This window comes from Colossoma macropomum, unplaced genomic scaffold (genome assembly GCF_904425465.1).
Source record: "Colossoma macropomum unplaced genomic scaffold, Colossoma_macropomum, whole genome shotgun sequence".
Classification (NCBI taxonomy): domain Eukaryota; kingdom Metazoa; phylum Chordata; class Actinopteri; order Characiformes; family Serrasalmidae; genus Colossoma; species Colossoma macropomum.
In genome coordinates this window covers 185,018-209,444 of record NW_023494791.1, presented here as the reverse complement: position 1 = coordinate 209,444, position 24,427 = coordinate 185,018, and the positions used below count along the sequence as shown (strand labels likewise).

The following is a 24,427-nucleotide window of genomic DNA, read 5'->3' as shown; positions in this document are numbered from 1 at the left end:
CGTGGCGCAGGAGGCGGGGTTTGCCGGAATACAGGTGGGATATAAATAATCTACCAGTCTGAGTCCCCCTGCAGCCCAAATGGGGGCGCTAGTTCTACAGCTGTGGTTTTTCAAAGGCAATAAAGCGGAGAAAAAGAAGAAGATCTCGTTGTGATCAGCAGTCCACGCCTCCGCGCGCACACAGTATTAGAGGAGAGGAACAGGAGCTGCTCTATTGTGAGTAGGGGCTCTAACACTTTCTCACACTCCTTTCTGTGTTTTAACTGATCTTTAATGATCTTTAACTTTGACAACATTGACAAAAATGCAAAGAATTCCCACCAGTTTATATTACAGGCTGTCTCTGCATTTCAGTACTGTTTGGCTTGATTTACACAAAGATTTACACAAGTAACCCTAGTAATGTAGACCGAGTCTGAGGAGTCTGAGCATAGCAGAGATAAACCTGGTGAACAGTTTCTTTCTTGCTTAAGCTTCAGGTTTAGTACGAAGACTGTGGTGTAGTGTTCTTCAGTGCCTTAACCCCACTCATCTGACTTTTACCCCACTGATGCCTTTCTTTGCCACTATACACCCTTTAACTGCTGCTGCACTCAGCACTTTAACTTAAGACTCATACTTTGCACAATGTAAGGTTACAGTCATGACTGTGTGTGTGTGTGTGTGTGTGTGTGTGTGTGTGTGTGTGAGAGAGAGAGAGAGAGAGAGAGAGAGAGAGAGAGAGTGAGTGAGTGAGTGAGTGAGTGATGGTAGAAATGCATGTTTTATTTTGTTATTTTATTTTATTTACTACTGTAAATTTGTTTACTGTGCACTGTGAGCTCCTGTAACCAAAACCAAATTCCTTGTATGTGTAAGCAAGCCTGGCCAATAAAGCTTGATTCTTATTCTCTGTAGCTTAAAACATTTTAACTAGGGATACACAATGATATTGGAATCAATGATATCGGCAGATTTTTGCTTTAGATAACATCAGCACTGGATAGGTATTTAGATTTGACTCATTATTCAGACGGATATAATGAAAATGCATTTATTGTGCTCCGAAATTGCAGATTTATTAGGTTGACATTGCACTAACTTTGGTAACCCTATTCATATTTTTCATGTGGCCTCTGTATTTCAAGATATGCCCAGAACCTCTGGTTGTGAACAGAAGAGTCATTAAACATGGTTTTGGCAAAGCCGGTGAAGCAATGTTAGCTTGATATGTGGTGGTTTTATTTTAGGCTAAATGTCTTTAGAGCATTCTGGACTACATGCTCGGTTCATGGCTGTCACCCCAGCTGGACAAAAGCTAATCAGTGGCTGCAGAACGTTTCGACAACAAACCACTCTAGAAAGCGCAGGGCTCACCGGTGGTTCTCCTTCCATTGATTGCCAAATGCAAAAACGTGGTAAAGCAATCAATTTCTCAGATCATAAGACAAGTCTATTGCCTCTCAAAAGCCCACTAAGAGTATTCGTTTATTCATTCATGTATTTGTTTGAAATGCAAATTACATAACTTAGGCACATTAACTATTATGCCTAATGCATACGTCCAGTAATGTCACAAATCCGACGGCTCTGCCAATAAACACGATGCGTAATTGTTCCGTCTCAACAACCTGAAGCGATTTAATCTTACTTAATGAACAAGCTACTCTGTCAGCCACTTCCATAAAACAGCATCGGCATGACTGCATAACCTCCCATGTCCTGTAAGGCATAAGCAACTTGCTGTGTGAAGCTCTCCTGTCTCTGCAGGAGCTCATGATAGTACGGTCTCTTCAGGCTCTGCCCAGGCTCAATAGGTGCATGCCAATCGCCCTCATAGTTTCCTTTAAACTGTACTGGACAGGGTATTCAGATATTTTAAGGGTGATTCCAAATCACAGGGAGTGAAAAAGTTCCATTGGAAGGGAGCTTCAGACTGCACATGAAGTACGCTTTATCACTTCACAGGAGGATGCAGGAAAGTTTACCCATCACTTATTGCATGTGTTTTGCAAATTAGTGTTTGATTATGACACTGTAGGATGTTCCGAATGAATTTATCAACCAAAGTTCTCTTAACCGACACCCCATGCTCAAATGTGTAGGGAACATAGTACTGCTTAGGGACCCTGGGCAATGGGATGCAGCTAATGATGATTTTAAGCACACCGATTTGTCTATGATCCCTCTTAGAGCCTGCCCCATCTTACTGCTGTGAAGATACTGGCATTCTTTTGAGCTTTTTGGAACATTCACAGGCTCTCTGTTGCTTCAGAATCAAAATCTTTATTCACCAAATACCAGGTGTGCCAGACATTTCTCTTGGTGCAACATAAAATTAAATACAATAAAGTAAATCTAGAAAAAATTACCTAACATAAGAAATTGTACACAAACAAACTGCATGTAAAAAGATGTGCAATAGGAAATAATCATAACAGCTACAACCATGTACTGGAGGGCTGAGATTAGGGCTGGGGGATAAAACGATAACGATAATTATCGCGATATAACTTTTCCTCGATAGAGCGATACGACATGTTCGATAAATGTTCGATATAATACACCATTCTCACACTCCCACGTTCAGCGAAAGCCTTGGTGGTGTTTTCTACTGCAAGGAAAGCAACACTACTGTGCTGTCGCCAGGAGAGGACGCACTTACGAGTTTTTCTACATGATTAGAGAGGGAGGGGGCCACGAGTAAGATGAGTCTTTAGCAACGGCTGAAACGCGGAATTGCACATTCCCTGTTTGAGTGGAGCGACCGGCGATCTGTTCTCCTGTGACCACGTGTGAGTGACGAGGTCAGTGGTGTAACTGTACTGTCCTACAGCGAACTCACCTCTTTCTGTACATCCTAACCAGCTTTAGCAGCGTTAAATCACGTCTGATACTCACAACTACAGCACTGTTACAGCGCTCGGACAGTCATATTTAAGTATTAGTGCATTCCCAAGCAACGAAAGTGAAAGAAAGAAGTGGGTTCATGTAAATTACAGCCCTGATTTAAAGGAAAGTAAACTGAGGAAGCTGTGAGGCATTGGAGAGCAGGAGAGCGCTATCTTTCCAGGCTAGCTGTTTTTAGCAGCTGGCTAACTTGAAGCAGCGCTCTGTCACTCGCACAACACGGAGAACTGATGATACTGTAGATCAAACAAGACACAAAAGCACCGCTTTCAGTTTAAACGTACCTAAAGGAGGACTCTGTTTGTCTGGTGTTGATATTTTGCGGTTCACCACTTAAACTACTACGATAGTATAGAGAAATCCAGTCGTCTAGCTGGTGTCTGAATACTGTGATGTCATGTGTAGCGGGGTAGCCGAGCGCTCGGCACCAGCTAAAATAATCTGTTTTCTTTCTTAAATTATGACTATTACAAAATAGCCACGCTTTTCCAGCTGGTAAAAACAGCTCACCAGACACTCTCTCCCACTGTCCCACGACAGATCTGTGAAATGTTCTACTGTTTGGTGAGTGTTTGTCGTGTTCTGACCATAAAGGATAGTTTAAAACAGCAATTAACCACCCAGGAGCAAAAATCAGCCTTCAAACTTGGAAGAAATAATGATTTGACATTTGTATCGATATCGAACGATATGAATTTTGTTTATCGTGATAATATTTTTGGCCATATCGCCCAGCTCTAGCTGAGGTACATACACTATATTGCCAAAAGTATTTGCTCGTCTGCCTTCACACGCATATGAACTTGAGTGATATCCCATTCTTAATCCATAGGGTTTAATATGATGTTGGCCCACCCTTTGCAGCTATAACAGCTTCATCTCTCCTGGGAAGGCTTTCCACAAGGTTTAGGAGTGTTTATGGGAATTTTTGACCATTCTTCCAGAAGCGCATTTGTGAGGTCAGACACTGATGTTGGATGAGAAGGCCTGGCTCGCAGTCTCCGCTCTAATTCATCCCAAAGGTGTTCTGTCGGGTTGAGGTCAGGACTCTGTGCAGGCCAGTCAAGTTCTTCCACACCAAACTCGCTCTTCCATGTCTTTATGGAGCTGCTTTGTGCTTTGGGTTGGAGATGGTACTGGAAGGGGCCATCGCCAAACTGTTCTCACAAAGTTGGGAGCATGAAATTGTCCAAAATCTCTTGGTGCTGAAGCATTAAGAGTTCCTTTCACTGGAACTAAGGGGCCGAGCCCAACTCCTGAAAAACAACCCCACACCATAATCCCTCCTCCACCAAACTTTACACTCGGCACAATGCAGTCAGACAAGAACCGTTCTCCTGGCAACTGCCAAACCCAAACTCGTCCATCAGACTGACAGACGGAGAAGCGTGATCGGTCACACCAGATCACCAGAGAACACGTCTCCACTGCTCCAGAGTCCAGTGATGGAGCTTTACACCACTGCATTCGACGCTTTGCATTGCGCTGGATGATGTAAGGCTTGGATGCAGCTGCTCGGCCATGGAAACCCATTTCATGAAGTTCTCTACGCTGTTCTTGAGCTATTCTGAAGGCCAAATGAAGATTGGAGGTCTGTAGTGATTGACTCTACAGAAAGTTGGCGACCTCTGCGCACTATGTGCTTCAGCATCAGCTGACCCTGCTCATTCATTTTACGTGGCCTCGCTGGAATTCACTGAGCTCCTGAGAGCGACCCACTCTTTCACAAATGTCTGTAGAAGCAGTCTGCATGCCTAGGTGCTTGGTTTTATACACCTTTGACCATGGAAGTGATTGGAACACCTGAATTCAATGATTTGGATGGGTGAGTGAATACTTTTGGCAATACAGTGTATATAGAGTATGTACAGCTGAGAGAATAGAGCAGCAAAGAAAAATATAAAATACTGTATGTATATCACGACAAGTTAAAATGTGTATTTGCAGCAGTGTAAAGCAGAGGGATGAGAGAGGGGTCCTGGTTAAAGAGGATAGCAGCTGTGAAGGTGGGGGTTGGTCTGAGTCTTAAGGGCTCTCACTCTTAGTCTCCACTTAGATGGAAACCGCTGGAAGAGCGAGTGCCCGGGGTGTGAGGGGTCAGCCAGGATCTTTTCTGCCATCTTTCTCATTCTAGATGAGTAAAGATCTTTGAGGACAGAGAGCTGACAGCCAATGATTTTCTCTGCACATCGTGCCATTTGCTGTAGCTTACGCTTGGTGTTCAAAGATGCCGAACGAGGTGCTGTGTTTGTCCCATTTGAGATCCTGTTGAATGATGGTGCCCAAGAATTTGTGAGCCTCTGCTCTGCTGACTGTGGAGCTGTGTATATCCAGTGGATGCAGTGGGGTGAGTTTCTTACTGAAGTTTTTTTGTATGTTTAGCTCCAGGTTGTTAAGTCTACACCAAGACACCAGCTGTGTTACTTCCTCCTGGTACATGGAGTCATCATTGTTTGTGATAAGACCAACCAGGAAAGTGTCATCTGCAAACTTAAGTTTAAGACAGTCACTGTCACATGTGCAGTCATTGGTGTAGAGAGTAGAGCAGGAGAGAGAACATCAGTGCTGAGGCTGAAAGGGTCCGAAATGTGATCACCCACCCAGACATACTGTTTCTTGTTGTTGATCCAGTAGCAGATAGATGAGGGGGCATTGAGCTGCCACAGTTTATACAGAAGAAGGTCAGGAATGATGGTGTTGAAAGCAGAGCTAAAGTCTACAAACAGCACACAGCCATACACGTTAGAGCTGCCAAGGGGTTGCAGGACGTTGAAATGAGCCAAATTAAATGGCATTATCTACAGACCTGTTAGCTCTTAATGCGAACTGCAGAGGGTCCTGGAAGAGCATCAGTCATGACTTTGAGGTGCTGAAGTATAAGACTCTCGCCATACTTTATGACCACAGGTATTAGGGCAACTGATCTGTAGTCATTCAGGAAGGAGATTGCTTTTTTGGAATTGGTATGATGACAGAAGCCTTGAAGCACACAGGCACAACAGACTGGGTCACTGGTGGCTGCTCTTTTGAAATACAATAAATACACAATCATTACATTCTGTGTAAAACTGCCTTATAAACCCCACAGCCAACAAAGCCTGTCCGACTTGACCGTTTTAATCCCTGACCAAACTTTGACGCTGATTATTTTTCTTTTCCTTTCTTTTTCTCTTCCAGAAAGAGATGACTTCTTGTTCCTAAGTCTTCGCCTGCTTCTAGTGTCCAATTTCCCGCACACTTCAAATTTACTTCCACAAACACATCAGGAGTTGCTACGAAGTACAAAATATTACACTGCTGACATCAGCAGAGATTAATGTAAGAATGTCATCTGCAGGAAGCTCGAGTACTCAAACAACATCATCCAGTACACTTTACACCAACAGATCAGGCAGACAAATACAGAAAAGCACAGGCAAGAAGAGACCGTATCACTGTTCAGAATGTGGGAAAAGTTTTACTATCCCAAGTCATCTACAAATACACCAGCGCATTCACACTGGAGAGAAACCACATCAGTGCTCGGAGTGTGGGAAGAGTTTTAATCAACAGAGTGGCCTCCGACTACACCAGCGTATTCACACAGGAGAGAAACCGTATGACTGCTCGGAGTGTGGGAAGAGTTTTAATCAACAGAGTAGCCTCCGACTACACCAGCGTATCCACACAGGAGAGAAACCGTATCCTTGCTCCGAGTGTGAGAAGAGTTTTGTTCAAAAGATTCATCTCCAAAGACACCAGCGCATTCACACAGGAGAGAAACCGTATCACTGTTCAGAGTGTGGGAATAGTTTTACAGCTCAAAATAGTCTAAAAGTACACCAGCGCATTCATACAGGAGAGAAACCGTATCACTGCTCAGAGTGTGGGAAGAGTTTTACTGCTCAAAATAGTCTAAAAGTACACCAGCGCATTCATACAGGAGAGAAACCGTATCGGTGCTCAGAATGTGGGAAGAGTTTTAGAGAGAATGGTACCCTCAAACTACACCAGCGCATTCACACTGGACTGAAACCGTATTCCTGCTCACAGTGTGGGAAGAGTTTTACTCGACTAGGACCTCTCCAAGTACACCAGCGTGTTCACACAGGACTGAAACCATATTCTTGCTCACAGTGTGGCAAGAGTTTTACTCGACTAGGTCCTCTCAAAGTACACCAGTGTGTTCGCACAGGATTAAAACCGTATTATTGTTCAGAGTGTGGAAGGAGTTTCAGTGGGGAAGGTAAATTTAGAAGACACCGGTGCATTCACACAGGAGAGAAACCTCATCACTGCTCAGAGTGTGAGCAGACCTTTAAGCATTCAAAATCTTTAAAGACACACAAGTGCACAAAGAGAAAGGGAACACAAAGAACACATTCTAAGGAAATAAGTACATTCTAAAGAACCGAAGGGGTTGTTTTCATCAGGTTGCACTGATATAAATTGCATGCGGATACCAATGACCAATATTATTCATGTACATTAATATCAACCAGTGCTGATATGTGGTCGTGGAGATCTGTCGTCCTGTGGTGACTAGTTTGAACCACAATCTGCCAAACCTGTTCCAGATAGTTACTAGGGGTGGGGGGAAAAATCGATTCTTAGATGCATCGCAATGCAGATGTGAACAATCTGAAATGTCAAAAATCTATTTTCTAAATATTTAATTTATAAGGTAATGTTAACGGAACGTAAAAGGCGGAACTTGTACGTGTGGAAGTGCAGCACCCGGACAGTCTGTGGCGGCACATGACAAAGACACTACTGGATGAGCGAGAAATCCGACAACAAAAATCAGACCACCTTGGGAGCCACAACATTTAATGTCCAGTATGTCTCAGTGTGTGACAATGTTCTAGTTTAGGCTAAACAATATAAACGAATACACAGACTGACTTTGCTCTGCTTTAAGCTTTAGCTTTAGCCGACTTTTCCTCAAAAGTTGAACAGTTTCTTGTAAAATGTATCTCAATGTTTGACTGTTTTATGAGGCTGAAGTCGCTTCTCATTCTCCAGCTTCTTGTTCGGATTTTCCCATTCCACCTTAAATTCTGACTGAGGCACCATTTAAGGTGGAACGGAAAAATTCGAAAGAGAAGTGACTTCATCTTCGCAAATTTTTAGTGTTTGACAGCCTCTCGTTGCAGATTTAACGTACCCGGAAAACAACTGCAGTGCTTATAAATGCGAGTAAGTCTATTTGTCTCCAAATGTTCATCTTAAATCTCTCTCTTTGCCTTTTCATTAGCTACTAGCCAGGGAAGACTATGTTGCTATGTGACCTGCAGTCTGCACGCCAGTTCTCAGTCGTTGAGAACCAGGGCTTTCGCTGTTATGCTGTTGCACACGTCACATCTCGAAGATATTTTACTGACACAGCGATACATCGAGACCAAAACCGAAGTTATAAAATCACTAAAGAAAATGGGTAGGACAGCTGTAACGTGCTGCGTGGACATCCACTGCCACAGGATCTTATGACACCGTAACAACTCATTTTATGACAGATGAGTGGCAGCCATTGTCTCGTGCTCCAAACAAGAGCAGTGAATGAGAGCCTTTCAGTTCACATCACTTTCTTTTTGGTTTATTAATAAAAGCTATTGGAAGTAAATTCATTATGGATCATTGCAAACACTTTGCTTTAAAAGTACCAAGTCCTCCTACAGTGAGGGAAAAAAAGAATTCCTGTATAGAACAAAAAAGGCACCAAGATGCATCGATAATCGTTTTATAATCACATTACAGCCTCTGAATCGTAATCGAATGGTGAGGTGCCTAGACATTCCCACCTTCTTTAGAACTCCTTGATTGGCTGGATCAAATGAATTAATGATAGATGCAGTTTGGAATTAAATTCTGCAGGAAGGTACATTTACAGGAGATGGTTTGGTGACGACTGTTCTATAGCAGTGTTTCCCAACCCAGTCCTCAGGGACCCTCTGACGGACCACATTTTTGCTCCAACCTCAAAACACAGGAATGAAGGAAAAATGTGGACCATCTGGTGGGCCCTGAGGACTGGCTTGAGAAGCACTGTTCTACAGGGTTACAGATGTATTGATTGAATCCAAACATCTGTCCAGTGATTGTACAGATATGATTTTGGATGTCATTGTGAATCCCTAGTTTGTGTATATTAAAAAAGATGTGTTTGGGATGAAATGAGATGATATAACTCAAAAAACAATTTTAAGGCTGTATAAATGGGCGTACATTTTTATTGAAATTGGGTGTATGTTTTTATTAAAATTGCCAAAGAGGCTGTTGATAATATTGTTAGAAAAAAGTCTGATTAATCTCTTATGTGATTTGTAGCTCAGTATGATGATGCTCTTGTGTCTTAATGGCTGTGAAATTTAGTTCAGCATATTTAAAGTGTCCTGTCTCCCTTTTTAACATTCATTACTATCTACTGTTTTCTTGGGGATGTGTATCTATTGTTTTGCTGTGATTTAGCTGTGCTGCTTAAGGTTTGATCATTTAAGTAATCTATTGTGACTAACAAACTTATCTGTACCATGTGTCTTGAGAAGTATGCAGTGTGTTTCAATCATGACCTAGTATTTGGCTTGTCCAAATTTCTTTTGACCTTTTTTAAGGATAGTCTGAGGGCTCATTGATCCAGAGTTGCTGTCTCTCTTTGTGACCAAATAGCATTAACAGTAATAATTTATGTCACGCTGTGCCACAGTAGGTAATCAGATGTGCCAAAGAACAGCTAATATTATCTTTGAAATATGTCCATATATGTCCAATTTATGCACTTGAAAGCCTTAAATAAACACTCCAAGGTAATTTATCAAAAGCTCTCGAACAACGTAAAGGAGAGAAGCTTATAAAGGGTTTACCAGAGCCATCAATAAGTCAAGCCAGCTGGCTAAGGTGAGAGAGGCTGGATTCCCTGCCAGGCCAATAATAGCAGGCAGTTGTTTTCAAGAACAGAGAGTGACAGCCAAATGCTGGAACCAGCCATGTTTCTTTATTTTGCATTCATTTATTCCGTTGTTTTTCATTTTAAGTTAAACATTTAATCGGTTACTTTTTGTATGATCATTATTTTTCTTCAGTGTCATAAAACTTGTTTTTGTTTGACAAATCATCCTAATAAATCTGGCAAAGACATTGCTGACTATGCTGCAACTTAATTTTTCTGAAATCAAAAACTTGCAATATTTTAAGTTAATTCTGATTTAAGCACGCAAAGGAATCTCCTTTTATGGTCCAAGTTTAAATGTGGAGCCTGCTGGCTGCTATAATGGTTCTTCAGCCACCGTAGGCTGTGAAGGTCTACTGGGGTTTATAGGAGGTCTGGCAGAATTTCTTCTAGGATACCTTCTGTCAGTAAAACCTCGTTATGACGTGTGAAAACCTACTGCAACATCGCTGGCTAAGCGATTCCCCTGGTTTGATTAATGCAAACATGGCTTCCAGAACCCTTGTGGAAAAAAACAGACCAGCCGGAATTCTAAGCTGGTTTATGCTGGTCTGGTGCAGGTTTAGCTGGTCACCCATCACAGTCATTCTGGTTGGTCAGCATCCAAAACAACATAACGCTGGTTTTGCTGGTGATCAGCATAATAGCGTCCATTTTTGTGCATCCAAAACACAAAATATACTGGCTGCCCTGTTTATGTTAGTTTTACTAGTTGTTATTCTTTTTAGTTCGCTTCTTTTTAAATTGGCAAATATTCATATTTTGTCGGTTCTCAAACATGCATGTCTGCACCGAACATCTTGTAAAGCCTGTTGACTGTTTTAATGAAAATATTTCAAATACCTCACTGTCTCTATCTATACTTTCTTTTATGCTATTGAGCTAAAAAGTCTGTTATTGCACTCAATCGTAGTGCAGGTGGAGTTTACTGGAAAATGGGTGAGATGTTAAAAAACACCCGGTTGGCCGTGATCGCAGAGTCCCAGCGTGAATCTCCATTCAGGTGGGGCGCTAGTTCTATACCAGGATAACAGGTTCCCCAAAGCAACTGAAATGGAGAAGCAGAGTGAGAGAAACAGAAGCTGTTCTGTTGTAAATAAGGGCTCTAACACTTTTTCATGCTCTTTACTCTGTGTTTTTAAGTCCTGCAGTCAGAGCTGTGGAGGAGTCATGTGTGTCACTGAAGCTGGCGTGGGCAGATAAGATGACAGAACGGATCCAAGGGCTGGTCATAACCGCAGACATACAGCCAGTGGCACAGGGCCACCACTGCTGGACATGCGGCTGGCCAGGACATTACTATGGCTTGTCCTTTGGAGGTAAGCAAGTGAAAAAGAATGCTGCCCTCGCCAAAAAGAACAGCGCAGGTAGTGAACAAACAGTGGCTGTACTGTGGCGTATGTCTATATTAGATTTCTGCCACATTTCCATCAACATCAAATGAGTTCCATGCACTGCTCTGGTGGACACCAGGTCGACAAGCACAATAGCCCAGCCAAAAGTGGTACCTGCTGGGTTTGAGATGAAAGGCATGGCAGGTTATCTCTGCACTCTGATCGCTGAGCTAGCACCAATCCGGGGAGGGAATGCTGTCAAAACAGTTAGGGGGCAAGAATATCTGTCACTTAGCCTGAATACCTGCAGTTCAAGATGTGCATTCTGGGCCTAGACTTTTTGAGAAGCATCAGGTGCCAGATGGACCTAAACAGTGCCATGCTGAGTTTCAAAGGTAAACTTCAACTAGTTCAAAAAGCTGCAGCCAGGGTTCTCACTAAAACTAGAACATTTGATCACATTTGACTCCTAACTACTACTACTATTACTACTATTAATATTAGTAGTATAATAATTTTGTAGGTAGTTTGACCAGAGGAGGACGGGTCCCCCCCATGTGAGCCTTGGTTCCTCCCAAGGTTTCTTCCTCAGCTCTGAGGGAGTTTTTCCTTGCCACTGTCGCCCCTGACTCGCTCACCTGGAGGATTTACATTTCATGTTTAAACTTTGTCTTTAATGGATTTCTGTGAAGCTGCTTTGTGACAACATCAGTTGTAAAAAGCGCTACACAAATAAATTTTGACTTGACAAACTCAGCTTGTTAGCCTAGAGTTAGCTAGCTGTGCTTCTTTGCATTTGAAGAAAAAATAAATTTGTTTATGTATAATAAAGTAAAATTATATATATATATATATATATATATATATATATATATATATATATATATATAAAATTCTATAATCCATCTCACTGAACTACATTCACACCATCAATGAAAATATATGTAAACATGCTAATTTAAGTATATTACTTACCTCATTAATGCTCTGTTCTATTTCTCTTCTGGCTGCTGGCTCTTCTGTTTAAATATAAGGTGAATTTAGAAAGTCCATTAAATTCATTTGCAGTAGAGACGGGGCGAGGAACCAGCAGACAAGCCCCAACCGCATAAATACAAATTCACATTTTTCCTCAAACAAAAAAGTGACACTATGTCTGACTACATAAACCAACCCATCAAATAAAGAGTGAAATATGGAGCATTACAGCTTCACAAGTCTGTCATAAGAAGCAGACTCTTCAGTTACTCTGTAGGCAATAAAATAATCTCAGTACTGAAAACTCATCATTATTATTTCTGTATGATTTTGTTTGTTTTGTGGTTTAACTTTGTCATAAAGCATCAGATATAGAATAAATCTGTCTCGTGCTGGTTTAGCTGGTCACCCTGCACGGCCACACTGGTTCATCAGCATACCAGCATCCAGAACACAGCATCACTGCTGTCGGTTTTTTTAGTTATTTTTTTTGGAGATAAGGGGGTTTGTTCTGTACGGAGCCCCGCTGGTGACATTCTGTATAAATAAAAATAATGCATGGCCATGCCTTATTAACACGTGGGAACAAGATCCTAAGGTGTGGCCACGACTTAGCAAGGTGTGGGAACGAGATCTTGCTTGCTAAGTCGTGGCCACGCATTAGGATCTCGTTCCCACGCCTTAATAAGTTGAGGCCACAACATAATTATCTCGTTCCCACAGTTGTGGCCATGCATTATTTTTTTTTTATACAGGAAGACACCAGCGGGGCTCCGTAGTTCCGACAGCAGTGATATACTGGTTTTGCTGGTGACCAGCATTCTAGTCTATGTTGGTTTTTCAAGCAGGTGGGGGCGCTATTTCTAAAACTGTGGTTCTACAAGAACAATGAAGCGGAGAAGAAGAAGAAGATCTTGTCGCGATAAGCGGTCCACATCTCCGCGCGCGCACAGTGTCGCTGGTCGGAGAGAATCAGGAGCTGCTGTGTTGTAAGTAGGGGCTCTAACACTTTTTCACACTCGGTAAAATCAGGTCGATGTTGGAAGTTTAGCGAATTCGTTTCGCTGCTCATAACAGCAAAAAAATCTCTGAAATTACATTTTCTAAATTTTGGTAAAACTGAAAATGAACTACAATTATTATATCAAAGTTCCAGATTTTTCCGTTTCGCTGAGTTTATTTGATCAAAATAGCCACATTTGCTGCAGCAGGCGCCAAAGACGGTAAGGGACCATCTGTAAAGTGTGGGTATAGTTTAAAAATGTGAAACATTCACAGAGACGAAGAGCCTGTTGGTGTTATTTATAAAGACCTGAAACCTACTGAAATACACTGATGATTCGAAAATCAATAACTAACATGAACAGGTTTCATGATGTTGCCACATCAAATGAGTGCTCTCTCCCTCTCTCTCTCTCTCTCTCTCTCTCTCTCTCTCTCTCTCTCTCTCTCTCTCTCCCCCCCCTCTCCCCCCCCCTCCCCTCCATTTTTTATAATAAAACATTCCCATTTTGACATGTACACTGTTTTACGGCAGACAGGTCTTAACAGTCAGGCTTCCCTTTGACAGTCAGTAAATGAAGATCAAAAAGGGGCTTAAAAACTTCAAAAAACTGCCATCAGGTAGGGAGGGGCTGGTGCATTTTTGGCTTTGTAGGTGAGCATCAGGGTTTAAAATCAGATGTGGCAGCTACTCACTAATGGACTGAGCTGAGTGAGCTTAAGAAGATTGAAGAAAAGTCGTGCTATTGCATTTTAGATCAGATGAAGGGCCTGATGGCCCTTAGAAGAAGACCAGCCAGGAGAGAGTTGTTGTACTCGAGTCTTGAGATGACAAGCCTGAACAAGCACTTGGGTGGCCTCCCTAGAGGAGGGCTCAATCCTGATATTGGAGATCTGCCGATCTGGAAAGTTCAGATCCAACACACTTGGCTTTCATGTTAAGATTTCCCTGAAGACCTGTATTGTTTAAATCAGGTGTGCTGGATTAGAGTTTCAGCTAAACACTGCAGGTTGGTGCATATCCAGGAGCAGGATTGAGCACCGCTGCCCCAGAGCCATTGGGTTCAATTCCTTGGGTGTTGTAGAGAAGAGACCTGCATGACTGAGTCAGGTTTGCAACTCATGCTGAGAACAATAGCTGGTCGTCCACAACTGCACCAAGGCTTTGTGCTTCTGCATGCAGAATAACCAGGAAGTGTTTAAAGGGGTCGACAAGATTGTGGTTAGGACCTTGTGGGCAGTTCGCTCTTGTGAAGGTTATGTTTTAGATGTTGGGCTGCCATCTATGAGGAGTTGTCAGCCAGAAACACTGAATTATAATCAGTGTAGCTAAAATGCAGATTTGTAAATTAAAGATTTACTGATTTGCCTCTGTGCAGGTCCTTGGGAGTGATGCAGTTGTTTTGCTCTGTATGCCTGACCATTCTGTGAGCAGCTCTAACAGATCTTTCTTGGTCCTACAGGTCTTGACTCAATGTCCAGTAGTTTCCCTTTGCTTCTGTTTCTAAAAGATTAAAAATGCTTGATTTTGTTTGCTTTAAACAACTAAATGCTGATGTTGGAGTAATCCCAACAATTTTGTCACACCTTTTTCTTTTTCTTTCTCTTTCAGGAAAAAGTTATCCACTGCTCCTAGTGTTTATTACCTACAAAAGTAGGTTCCACCAATAGGACTCCTGAAATCAAGGCTGATTACATGTGGAAATAAGGTTTCAAGAAGACTAATGGAGGAAAATACAGACAAAGAGAAAACTCACTATTGCCTGGACTGTGGGAAGAGTTTTACTCAACAGGGAGGTCTGCTAGACCACCGGCGCATTCACACAGGAGAGAGACCGTATGTCTGCTCAGAATGTGGGACAGGTTTTACTCGACAGAATCATCTCCGAAGACACCAACTCATTCACACAGGAGAGAAGCCGTATCCCTGCTCAGAGTGTGGGAAGAGTTTTTGCAGAAAATATAGCCTCAGAGTTCACCAGCGCATCCACACAGGAGAGAAACCGTATCACTGTTCGGACTGTGGGAGGGGTTTTACTCGACAGAGTTATCTCGAAGCACACCAGAGCATTCACACAGGAAAGAAACCGTATCACTGCGCAGAGTGTGGAAAGAGTTTTGGAGCTTTTGAAACTTTAAAAAATCACCAGCGCGTTCACACCGGAGAGAAGTTGTACTGCGCTGAGTGTGGCAAGAGTTTTAGTGAACGGAGTCACCTCCGACTACACCAGCGCATTCACACCGGAGAGAAGCCATTTCAGTGTTCAGACTGTGGGAAGAGTTTTAGTCGAAATACTCATCTCCGGTCACACCAGCGCGTTCACACTGGAGTGAAGCCGTATCCCTGTTCAGAATGTGGAAAGAGTTTTACTCATCCTAGTAGTCTCCAAGCACACGAACGCCGTCACACTGGAGAGAAACCGTATCACTGCTCAGAGTGTGGAAAGAGTTTTACTCAACAGAGTTCTCTCAAAGCACACCAGCGCGTTCACACTGGAGAGAACCCTATCACTGCTCAGAGTGTGAGCGGAGTTTTAGGTATTTGAAGACTATAAAGATACACAAGTGCACCAAGAGGAAGGCAAAAACCTGAGATGCAGGAGTATCAAATTAGAAAACATTCATTATATAATGGGGGTTACATAAACTAGTCAGCCAGTAAGTTGAGGACGGCGCCTAAAATACAGCGGTGATAAAAACTGCAGTGAAGAGGCAGCAGGAGAGAACAGACATCAATTTTCCTGCTGATCACAAAGCCCAGAGGACTTAGTGTGGACATACTACATGACTTGTGATTCATTCTGTTGTCAGGATTTCCTGACACGTAACCATGTAACATTTTCTTTTACCTCACAGTAAATAAGCAGTATTCGCTAAAACGAGCACTTTGTTTGCTCCAGTCTGTTGAGTGTCTTCTTCAATGTTTGACAGTAAACATACAAGTTTCTAAAAATTTAGTTTACGCCCATAAATAAAGTATCAAAGGTGACAAACTCAGCTTGTTAGCCTAGAGTTAGCTAGCTGGCTAAAGCTCACAAGCTGTGCTTCTTTGCATTTGAAGAAAAAATAAGTTTATGTATAATAAAGTAAAATAATGTATAATATTATAAATATATATAATTCTATAATCCATCTCACTGAACTACATTCACACCATGAATGAAAATATATGTAAACATGCTAAGTTAAGTATATTACCTCATTAATGCTCTGTTCTATTTCTCTTCTGGCTGCTGGCTCTTCTGTTTAAATATAAGGTGAACTTAGGCGGGAAAGTCCATTAAATTCATTTGCAGTAGAGACGGGGCGAGGAACCAGCAGACAAGCCCCAACCGCATAAATACAAATTCACATTTTTCCTCAAACAAAAAAGTGACACTATGTCTGACTACATAAACCAACCCATCAAATAAAGAGTGAAATATGGAGCATTACAGCTTCACAAGTCTGTCATAAGAAGCAGACTCTTCAGTTACTCTGTAGGCAATAAAATAATCTCAGTACTGAAAACTCATCATTATTATTTCTGTATGATTTTGTTTGTTTTGTGGTTTAACTTTGTCATAAAGCATCAGATATAGAATAAATCTGTCTCGTGCTGGTTTAGCTGGTCACCCTGCATGGCCACACTGGTTCATCAGCATACCAGCATCCAGAACACAGCATCACTGCTGTCGGAACAAAACCTCGTATCTCCGTTTGTGTCGTTTTTCGTTTTTTTTTTACATTATTTAAAAATGCCTGTTGCCCTTTACATGTATGTAAATTTCATGATGAATGTACTAAAAGAAACGACCCAAATTCGCTCAGTAAAAAGTCTGGAACACTGACTTACATTAAAAGTAAAGAAAGTGTTTTCCTTCTCCCTTACAGTTATTTTGGAGATAAGGGGGTTTGTTCCAACAGCCGTGATATTGATGGTGACCAACATTCTAGTCTATGCTGGTTTTTCTAGCAGGTGGGGGCGCTATTTCTATAACTGTGGTTCTCCAAGCACAATGAAGCGGAGAAGAAGAAGAAGATCAGCAGTCCACTCCTCCGCATGCTCAGTGTGGCTGGATGGAGAGAATCAGGAACTGCTCTGTTTTAATGATGTCTAAGACTCCCCTGGGTCTCCCCCCATACAATCATTCAGAAGGAGAAAACCCTGAGGAGGCTCGCGGGACCTCTTGCACTTCAAACATCAGGGCTTCAAAAGGCACTTTTGGGATGGCCGGAGGGTTTACAAGCTGGCCAGTAGAAGCGGACCATTAGATGATTAAGTGTCTTCTCTTGTCCCAGATGCCCTGCCATGGGATTATTATGAGCCTCATGGAATAACATTTCCCCACGGCTTTTCGGTACTAACAGCTGGGTGGAAACCTCCGTCTGAGCGTCCCGCGTCACTCTGTATAATCTATCTTTAATGAGTGAAAAAAATGGGGATATGACAGGGGCCATCCCGGCTCGAGTAACTGACCATCAATAACTTTCACTTGGTCAAAGATGTCCTTCAGCGAATCATCATGTGACTGCCCCATGGACACACTGCAATTTCACCCGATATGCCCTCTCCAATGCCATGTCTTGAATCAAGCATTGGTGAATCGTGGTTTGATTACAGCCAGAATCCACCAAGGCTTGATATGCACCCCCTTGAATACTCACTGGTATGCGGTATGCTCCAGCTCGATCAGGGGATGTGGGTGGTGACGTGGGAACGCGGACCAATGTTCCGACCTCCATGTGGTGGCATTGGTCCTGAAAATGTCCAGGCTCCCCACATCGCCAACACACCTGTCAAGGCTTCACCCCAGTTCTTGTGGGCTCAGCTGTTGCCCCCTGTGCAGAGAGAAAAGGTAGACCATGAGTAGCTGCAGGGGGGGTGCGGGAGGTAGAAAGGGGGGAGTTGCTGGGAGGGTGAGAGCGGGGAAAGGGTTTGGGGGCTAGAGCTCCCTTCTTTCTGGGAGCGGGAATAGGGAGAGAGAGAGAGCTACTTAAGAGCTACTTAGCCCGCTGGTTCAGCCCAACCAGCTTCTCCATCCTGCATTCGATTAGCATAATCCTGTAGATTAAACGTATCAGGAAACCAGCTGGAGTGATTATAAACTCAACTCCGTCCATTCATCTCCAAATTATCGATGTTCATCTTAAATCTCTCTCTGCCGTTTCGTTAGCTACTAGCTAGGCGAGACTGTTGTCTGTGTTGCTATGGTGACCAGCAGTCTGCGCTGATCTTCAGGGTTAAAGGGTGAATCAGCAGTTCTACATTAACTCCAAGACCATTTACTGTTAAACTGTGTTGAACGATCAGCAGAGCTTTATTTTACTGTAAAGGAGGATTATTTTATTTTTACCTACAAATCTGATTCAGCTGAGGAGCCACAACAGGGCAGTAAAAGAGTCGCATGTTGTCGACCCCTGACCTAGGCCATCAGGGCTCTGAACACCTCGCACTCAATGACCCTTCCTCCATCTACCATATCACCTCAAACTCCACTGACATGAGCATCTGACCAGTAATGTGGTCCAGAACCACTCCCAACACACACACACACACACACACACTCACACACTCACTACCTCTCTCCCACGAGACAGCTGCTAGAACATTACAGACAACTACACAGCTAGAACACTGCTCAATTGTACAGTTTGCACAATTGCACACCTCTGTACACTGGCGACTTCAACGTCTCACTTCAGTGTAATAGGACTTATATTGATATATATAGGTGACAAGATTTACACTGCGTTATGTACACTGTGTGTGATACATATACACATATACGTGCATATTTTAAGGACTTTTGAGTTTCTATGCAGCTGCTATTGCACGGAATTGCACCGAATTGTCATTTGCACTGTACTTAGGTTCTGTTCTTAAGTTTGACTGTGAGCGGACTGTCTAGCGCTCACTGCTTCACCACAGACGGGGCCGCCAGCTTTCCTCCTATCTGGGAGGAGGCGGGGTTTACCGGAATACGGGTGGGATATAAATAACCTCCCAGTGTGAACCCTACAGCCCTGCTGGGGGCGCTAGTTCTACAACTTGTGGTTTTCCAAAGACAATAAAGCGAAGAAGAACAACAACAACAAGATCAAGAAGATCTCGTTGTGATCTGCAGTCCACAGCTTTGCGCGCGCAGAGTGTTGTTGGAGGGAGACAAACAGGAGCTGCTGTAGTGTATGTAGGGGCTCTAACACTTTTTCACACTCTTTACTCTGTGGTTTAACTGATCTTTATAGAATCAGGAGCTACTGTAGTGTAAGTAGGGGCTCTAACACTTTTTCACACTAGGAGCTTGGAGAAATGTGAAGTTGCTCACAGAAGCAGTTCTTGTTCAGACTTTAGGTTTTCTGCTGTTTAATATACGTTCATATAATATACTGTTTCACCATTTAAGGTGGAGCAGAAAAATCCAACAGGAAGCCAAATTCACTCTGAGATTTCAGGTGATCATAGAGAGGCAGAGGCGTATCCTGTTATCCCGTTATCCTGTTATCCTGCTATACTGCACACTTTCTCTGTTCTTGTGTGTGCTAATGTTATCAGGCGTGTCACGTTATTGTTTATGAACCCCCCAAGGGGACATGGTGATTTTTTTAATTAGGCATGGCCACAAGTTACTATAATGAGGCCACAAGCTACTATATTACTATACTAAGACCATGAGTTCATAAATGTTCCCCTAAACAGAGAAATGATTTATTTCCATGTCTGAGTTTCTTCAGCTATCAATTTGTGCACACGTGAAACAGATCCTATAGATCCATATGAACATATTGGATGTGCTCTTATAAACAGGGTCAAAATAGGAAGAGAAAAGAAACACAGATCTGATTAAATGTGTATAAAGGTGCAGTTTGTTAGATTTGAATTAAAGATCTTATCAAAAACAATCCAGACATGTTTCAGAGCTTTGGTTGAGAAGTTGGGTTTACTGAAGCTGCTGCCATAGAGAGCAGAGCTGATCAGCGGAGCATTTTACAGGCTTCAAATACTCAGCGTTTCCCAATGAATACTCAAATAATCATTCTTTATATTACCCTTAAACACAATTATATTTATATTTCATAATGAACCATCACTTTAGGAAGGGGTGAGCAATATAATGATATTTATTCATTATTGTGATAAATTGTCACAATGCGCTTTTCTGAGCATATCATAGATACCAACAGTACTTTAAGAACACTGACTGCATGCTTCATTACAAAGTGAGCTTAAAGAAGCCTGTTTAACTGGATTTACTGCAGTGCAGTTGGTAAAATATTGAATAAAAATCATTTATTCAATTAAACTATGTGCCACTGAAGTTTCAGTCTGTTCCAAATTAAATCTCAGAAAAAAATATTGTGACACACATTGTGTATTGTGAAAATGTCTTGAAGTATTGTCATATAAAACTTTAAGGTTATTGTTCCTTTTATAATTAAAATGTTTCAGTTTTGTTTTTTTTAAACAAATTACACATTTTTATACCCCTTTCTGTGATGGACATCCCAAAAGTGCAGAGAGATGGATGTGTTGAAAAGCTGTCAGATAAGGAGATGAATGAATCTAGATAGCAATTAGCAGAGTTACAGAAGATAAATATGTAAATCTTTTAATATCTTTGTTTAGTGATGTGTTTTCAAGGTCAGTTGGTTGGCATGTTGAATTAGTGTAGAATGTGTTTTCAAAACAGAGAATCAGTGATCAGAAGTTTACGAGATCTGATGAACTAGTTTCTGAATGAATTACTGCTATATTCTCTAACTGGCACTTGGGCTGGGCTGTATGACTGTATTATCGTTATTGTGATAAATTGTGTCATCTCCTTTTCTGAGCATATCATGGATATTGTCAGTACAATCTTTATAAAAGATTTTATATTTAGAACCATGAGATCTATATACAACCATCTGCATGGATAAATGTTACTTAGAATGTCAGGCTTGTATACAATAGAAGAACTCTTCTTGGTGCTGTATAGAACCATTTTTAAAAAGAATATGTTTAGAGCTAAATTATGCTGTGGAATCAGCTCGTTTTCTAGCAAATCACAGCCACAAACAGAAACATGCAGCTACGTCCGGTTTATAAACTGCAGCTGTGAAACAGGGTCTGCTTTTTTGTGTTTTTCCTGCTCTGCACACCTGTCCCAGCCCATGAGGAGCCTGTTGAATTAGGTGTGCTCAATGAGACTTTAGGTACTAAACTGTGCATAGTGTGGGGTTTGGACTGGAATTGAGAACCCCTGATACAAGCAAAGATGTCGAGCCTCTATAACAGAGTCAAATTAATACCTCCAACAGGATAACTTCATCTTTGAGGGGTGAGACTTCCTCAAAATTTGTTTGGAAGTGATAGGAGCTTTGTCCCTCTTCTTCCCCTGATGTTAAATTTTCCTGTAACTAGCTGTTCTTAAAGAACTCTGGTTCTGGTGTTAAGATTTAAATCATGTTGTTTTGCTCTTATTGAACAACAACTTTGTCATACTTTAGTTGCGTTTCACATTTGAGTTTTGCATGTTTTTGTTTTTCTCTCTTCCAGAAAGGAATGGCTTCCTGTTGATGGCAACAAAGTTTAGATTTTCTTCAACAAACACACCAGAAGTTGCAACTAAGAAGAATGGGTCACTACTGAAACTAGCAGAGAGTAAATGAAGAACATGGCGTTGGCAGGTGGCTCCGGTCCTCAGCAAACGGTCTCCGTGAGTCTCCACGCTGACACATCTTCCAGACGAATGTGGAAAAACACAAGCAAACGAACAGCTCACCACTGCACCGAGTGCGGAAAGAGTTTCACTCAAAAGGTTAATCTTCAAACACACCAGCGCGTTCACACAGGAGAGAAACCCTATCAGTGTCCAGAGTGTGGGAAGAGTTTCAGTGACAAACGTAATCTAAGAAAACATCAGCAGATCCATAAGAAAGAGAGACAGTATCAGTGCTCAGAGTGTGGAAAAAGATTCCAGGAGCAGACTCATCTTCAGAGACACCAGCGAGTTCATACAGGAGAGAAACCGTTTTACTGCTCAGAGTGTGGAAAGAGTTTCAGTCAACAGACTCATCTCAAAAGACACCAGCGCATCCACACAGGAGAGAAGCCATATCACTGCTCAGAGTGCGGGAAGAGTTTTAACGACAGTCGTCATCTCCAAAGACACCAGCGCATTCACACGGGAGAGAAACCGTATCAGTGCTTGGTGTGCGGAAGGAGTTTTAATCAGCACAGTAATCTGAAAGTACACCAGCGTGTTCACACAGGAGAAAAACCGTTTCAGTGCTCAGACTGTGGAAAGACATTCGCTCTGCAGAGTAATCTCCGAATACACCAACGTATTCACACTGGAGAGAAACCGTATTACTGCTCGGAGTGCGGGAAGAGCTTCAGGCATTCAAATTTAAAAACACATAAATGCATTAAGAAAGAAATAGTGTAATACTACTTGAGGGTCAAATAAAAAACAAGACTGGACAGCCCAGGTTCTGCTGGACCATCTGCCTCATGGCAAGTGTGTTGTAGAATATAAAAATAAAAATTAAACCCTTGTTTTATGGCAGGATTGCAGATTAATATTTTGGTTCCAATCTCCTTTGATTCCCATATTTTACCTGCCACTCAGATTTTTGACCAGCCACATTTATCAATAAATAAATGTATCATCTTACTATTTCTACACTCTTAAAAAAGGTGGTTCTTTAATGGTTCTTTAGTAAAGGTGATGGTTCTCTTTAGAACCATGAGTTCTATATAGAACCATTTCAAGTTTAAATGGTTATTTGCATGGTGAAATGGTTCTTCAGATTGATGCAGAATATGTTGTATATGGTTCTTTCTATTACCATAACAAGCTTGTAACGAGAACAACCTTTTTGGTGCTATATAGAACGTTATACAACACATTTTCATATTACTCATAACAGCAATAATAGTCATGGTAGTAATAATTAATATTAGTTATAATAATAATAGGGACCTCTCTGTAGACCTGCGCAATCAAACTTTGTCGATGTGTCGATCTGGCCGAAGTTTCACAATCATTCCCAAAGCCTTCAATTCTTCCAGAAACACATCAGCGTCCATTGTTGAATCACAGTGATGTTAAAATCATCCTTTGTGGTGGTTCTCAGTCGGAGGTACAGAGAGGTTCTGGACTTAAAGCTACTCTGTACACAAACGTCACATTTCAGCACAGTAAGCTAAAACAACAAGCCAAGATGACGTTGGCATGGCTTCAGGAAAAGTGATTGCCGATCGTCCTTGAGTGACCCAACGAGAGTCGTGTCTTGAACCACACAGAACTTTTGTGGAGAGACCTGTAGAAGGCAGTTTGTCATGTTCCCTACACTATTTGACTGAGTTTGAGAGAATCTGCCAGGAATTCTGGAAGAAACTGCACAAGTCTAGCAGAGTTTGCAGAACTTTCTAACGTTTGTAGAGCATAAGAGTAAATCATCACTGTCTAAAGAAATGCAAGTGTTTCCAAAATAGTAACTTCCTTAATTTTAATCATAAGTTAATGTAAGAAAATGTTTTATTCCAAGCAATTTGGATACATTTCTGTTTTTCCACTCATCATGAAATGTTGAAGCAATGTAAAAGGCAGCTCTGGGTTCAAATGATGTAGAAAAGTAAAAATAAAAAAAAGAGGTGATGCTTTCTGTTTTTATTTATTTGTTTATTTTGGACAGTGACAATATAAAATTATTTGTCTTCACTATGTCTTGTAGCATTTCAGATGACATGCATTTAAAAATAGCTTAAAATTAAAATGAAAAAAATTCTAGAAAAGAGTAAAACATCTAAGAATCTGAGGAATTATTTAGCGTGTGAGGGCTGCATTGAGTTCATCATGAATATGTTTCATGAATGCCATCAGACAGTAAATGGCTCAAGGGTAGCGTGGAATGAAGAAACCTGCTATTCTTTTAAGCTTGACTTGTTAAGGACAAGACAATGTATTGAATAAAACTAATATAATAATATTATTTTTCACTGTTTTCTTTGGAAGGGCACTGGAACTACTGCTGAGTGGGGTCTGTAAATGGTCAAAACAATAGCTTATAAACTAGATAGTTCCAGTGTCAAATCTGAGTCGTTTGAAGATGTTTGAATTTTTTTCATGTACACACATGACCAGACACATCATATTTAATATGAGTCCTCTGTGTCACAACTTGATGTTTTTGAAATATTTATCGATAACTAAATTCTTCTAAGGCATTGTCTCAGTTGCGACTGTATTGTAACGATCGCTGAGTTAGTGAGGGCCGCAGTCACCTCACCTACTACGTTGAAAACAAAATGAAGTGCAATGTATACAGACCT

At 41.6% G+C, this 24,427-nt stretch overlaps 1 protein-coding gene across 1 annotated transcript; it reads left to right on the top strand.

Annotated features, from left to right (window-relative positions):
• Window positions 1-137: 137 nt before the first annotated feature.
• On the top strand, window positions 138-23,743 carry LOC118810073 (zinc finger protein 850-like). Its single transcript, XM_036573597.1, has 4 exons — window positions 138-216; window positions 6,067-7,051; window positions 14,935-15,650; window positions 21,885-23,743. The coding sequence occupies exons 2-4, from the start codon at window positions 6,214-6,216 to the stop codon at window positions 22,536-22,538; spliced, it is 2,208 nt and encodes a 735-aa protein (XP_036429490.1). The 5' UTR covers window positions 138-216; window positions 6,067-6,213; the 3' UTR covers window positions 22,539-23,743.
• Window positions 23,744-24,427: the final 684 nt, after the last annotated feature.